The sequence below is a fragment of the Danio rerio genome, chromosome 21 (genome assembly GCF_052040795.2).
Source record: "Danio rerio strain M-AB ecotype USA chromosome 21, GRCz13ab, whole genome shotgun sequence".
Classification (NCBI taxonomy): Eukaryota; Metazoa; Chordata; class Actinopteri; order Cypriniformes; family Danionidae; genus Danio; species Danio rerio.
Genome location: NC_141041.1, coordinates 350,001 through 352,500, shown reverse-complemented (window position 1 = coordinate 352,500; position 2,500 = coordinate 350,001). Strand labels below are relative to the sequence as shown.

The following is a 2,500-nucleotide window of genomic DNA, read 5'->3' as shown; positions in this document are numbered from 1 at the left end:
AGGAGACGCGGATGGTGATTGGCTGAGAGATGAACTGCTGGCGACAGCTGATTGGCTGATCATGTGTGTGGGGCAGAAGGCCAAAACCCAAAAACATTAAACCAGAACCAACAGCAGCCGGACAAACACAAACACACACACACACACGCACACACACACAAACACACAGAGGTCTGACTTTTGTTAAATCCAGAAACCTTCTCCGCTCATTCTGTTGGCGTACGGCTCATACATCAATCTACCAGCAGGAGAACACTCGAGTGAAGGTTTTCTTCATGGTGTAGTTTGGAGACGCTTCTTAACATTAGAAACACTTGAGCACTCTCTGTTTCATACTTTCAGGAAGGCTGCAGACACCGCTGCTGTATCTGTTATGAGCACTGTCTCTCTACACTCTCCACTCCTGCAGCTGCATGATGAACAGCCTTTACTGCAGTGAGAGTCGAGTGCTGTCCACTGAGTGAACACTGCACACTGATGAGGGAACACACACACACTCACTCAGAGCTTCTGGTGTAGATCAGCTCGTTTCCTCATGCAAAACAGATCTGAGGGATGAAACTGAACTGATCTCAGCAGATGTGTTGATCTGAGTTTGACAGGGACAGTGCACATTAATGAGACATTACCACACCACAAAATAGACTCATTTTCATTTGGAGTGACTCTGGATCTGGCTGAGAGGTGGACAGGCGGTCAGTGGGATGCAGTCAGGTGTGTTTGCTGTAGCAGAGGTCAGAGGTCAGCGATCAGCACAGTGTGTGTGTGTGTGTGTGTGTGTGTGTGTGTCTGAACCTCTTATCACAGCTGCTTCAGCACATTCACATCAGCACACACACTATTCCAGCAACACACACTCATTAACTGTGGAGGAACTGTGAGATGTGATCAACACACGGCCTGTCTGCTCATACATGACAAACACGACCGTAAATGTCCCTCCGCTTGATCAGAATTATAAGCACATCAGTCTCCATCACCTCCAGATCACATGACAGCAGCGCCTCCAACAGCTGCAGCCTTACATACATAAACAGAGAACAGACGCTCCACTGCTGTGCTGAGGGGTGTGGCCTGGCATGTGTGGGCGGGGTCTGACACATGACATGTCTGGTGTGGTGGATTAACATGCAAGGTTTTGTCCTACACATGGAGGTGTGGTCTGACATATGGGGGTTAAGTCAAATATCTGGAGGTGTGGTCCAACACATACAGGCCACACCCCCAGATGTTAGACCACACCTTAAATTGTTAGACAACACCTCACATGCTAGATATGGTCTAACATGTTGGGGTGTGGTCTAACACATGGAGGTGTGGTCTAATGTGTTGGGGTGTGGTCTAACACAGAGGTGTGGTCTATTGTGTTAGGTGTGGTCTAACACAGAGGTGTGGCCTGCTTATGTGGGTGTGGATGCATTTGGGTGTGTCCTCAGCATGTGGGGATGTCGTCTAATGCATGAAGGTGTGGTCTAACACAAGGGGTGTGACCTGCATGTGTGGGTGTGGATGCATATGGGTGTGTCCTCAGCATGTGGCGATGTGACCTAATGCAAGGAGGTGTGGTTTACAGCATAGGGTGTGGCCTGTCTATGTGGGTGTGGATGCATATGGGTGTGTCCTCAGCATGTGGGGATGTCGTCTAATGCATGAAGGTGTGGTCTAACACATGGGGTGTGGCCTGCATATTTGGGTGTGTATGCATATGGGTGTGTCCTCAGGATGTGGTGGGGTGGTCTAATACATAGAGGTGTGGTCTAACACATGGGGTGTGGCAAGCCTATGTTGGTGTGTGGATGCATATGGGTGTGTCTTCAGCATGTGGGGGTGTGGTCTAATGCATGGAGGTGTGGTCTAACACATGAGTGTGGCCTGCCTATGCGGGTGTGGCTGCATATGGGTGTGTCTTCAGTATATGGGGTGTGGCCTAATAAATGGAGGTGTGGTCTAATACATGGGATATGGCCTGCCTACATGGCTATGGGTGCATATGGGTGTGTCCTCAGCATATGGGGATGTGGCCTAAATAAGGGAGGTGTGGTCTGACACATGCCTATGTGGGTGTGCATGCATATGGGTGTGTACTCAGCATGTGGAGGTGTGGTCAATTGGATTGAGGTGTGGTCTGACACATGGGATATGAGCTGCCTATGTGGGTGTGGATGCATATGGGTGTGTCCTCAGCATTGAGGTGTGGTTTATCATGCATGGGTGTGGTCTGACCTGTGGCATTGACAATGCGATTGGCTCGTATGGTGCCGTGTGGTGTCTGGACGTCCCATCTGCCATCCTCGGTGGGCGTGAGGCCTGTGACCGCAGCAGGACAGTAGATCTGAGCGCCATACATGCGTGCTCCAGCCGCCAGAGCCATCGTCAGAGAGTACGGGTCAATGTGACCATCACCTGGATTATAGAGACCCGCCAACACCTGACACACACACACACACACACAGATGTGCACAGGAGATCTTCAACACCTTGTCTGGACTCTGTGCTCAGG

General features: G+C 50.4%; 2 protein-coding genes across 5 annotated transcripts in view; one reads left to right on the top strand and one right to left on the bottom strand.

Annotated features, from left to right (window-relative positions):
• The window catches only part of rad23b (RAD23 homolog B, nucleotide excision repair protein), a 250,111-nt gene that overhangs the window by 233,555 nt on the left and 14,056 nt on the right, over nucleotides 1-2,500 (top strand). The gene's annotated exons all lie outside the window — the stretch shown is intronic.
• Nucleotides 1-2,500, bottom strand: part of dmgdh (dimethylglycine dehydrogenase) — a 21,335-nt gene that overhangs the window by 15,319 nt on the left and 3,516 nt on the right. For all 4 annotated transcript variants that reach the window (XR_015519771.1, XR_015519772.1, XR_015519773.1 and 1 more), the window contains exon 5: nucleotides 2,224-2,428. Coding sequence is in view for 1 of the 4 variants with exons in the window: in XM_087300471.1 (XP_087156597.1) it covers nucleotides 2,224-2,428 (205 nt within the window). In the remaining 3 variants the exon portion in view is untranslated. The remainder of the gene's footprint in view (nucleotides 1-2,223; nucleotides 2,429-2,500) is intronic.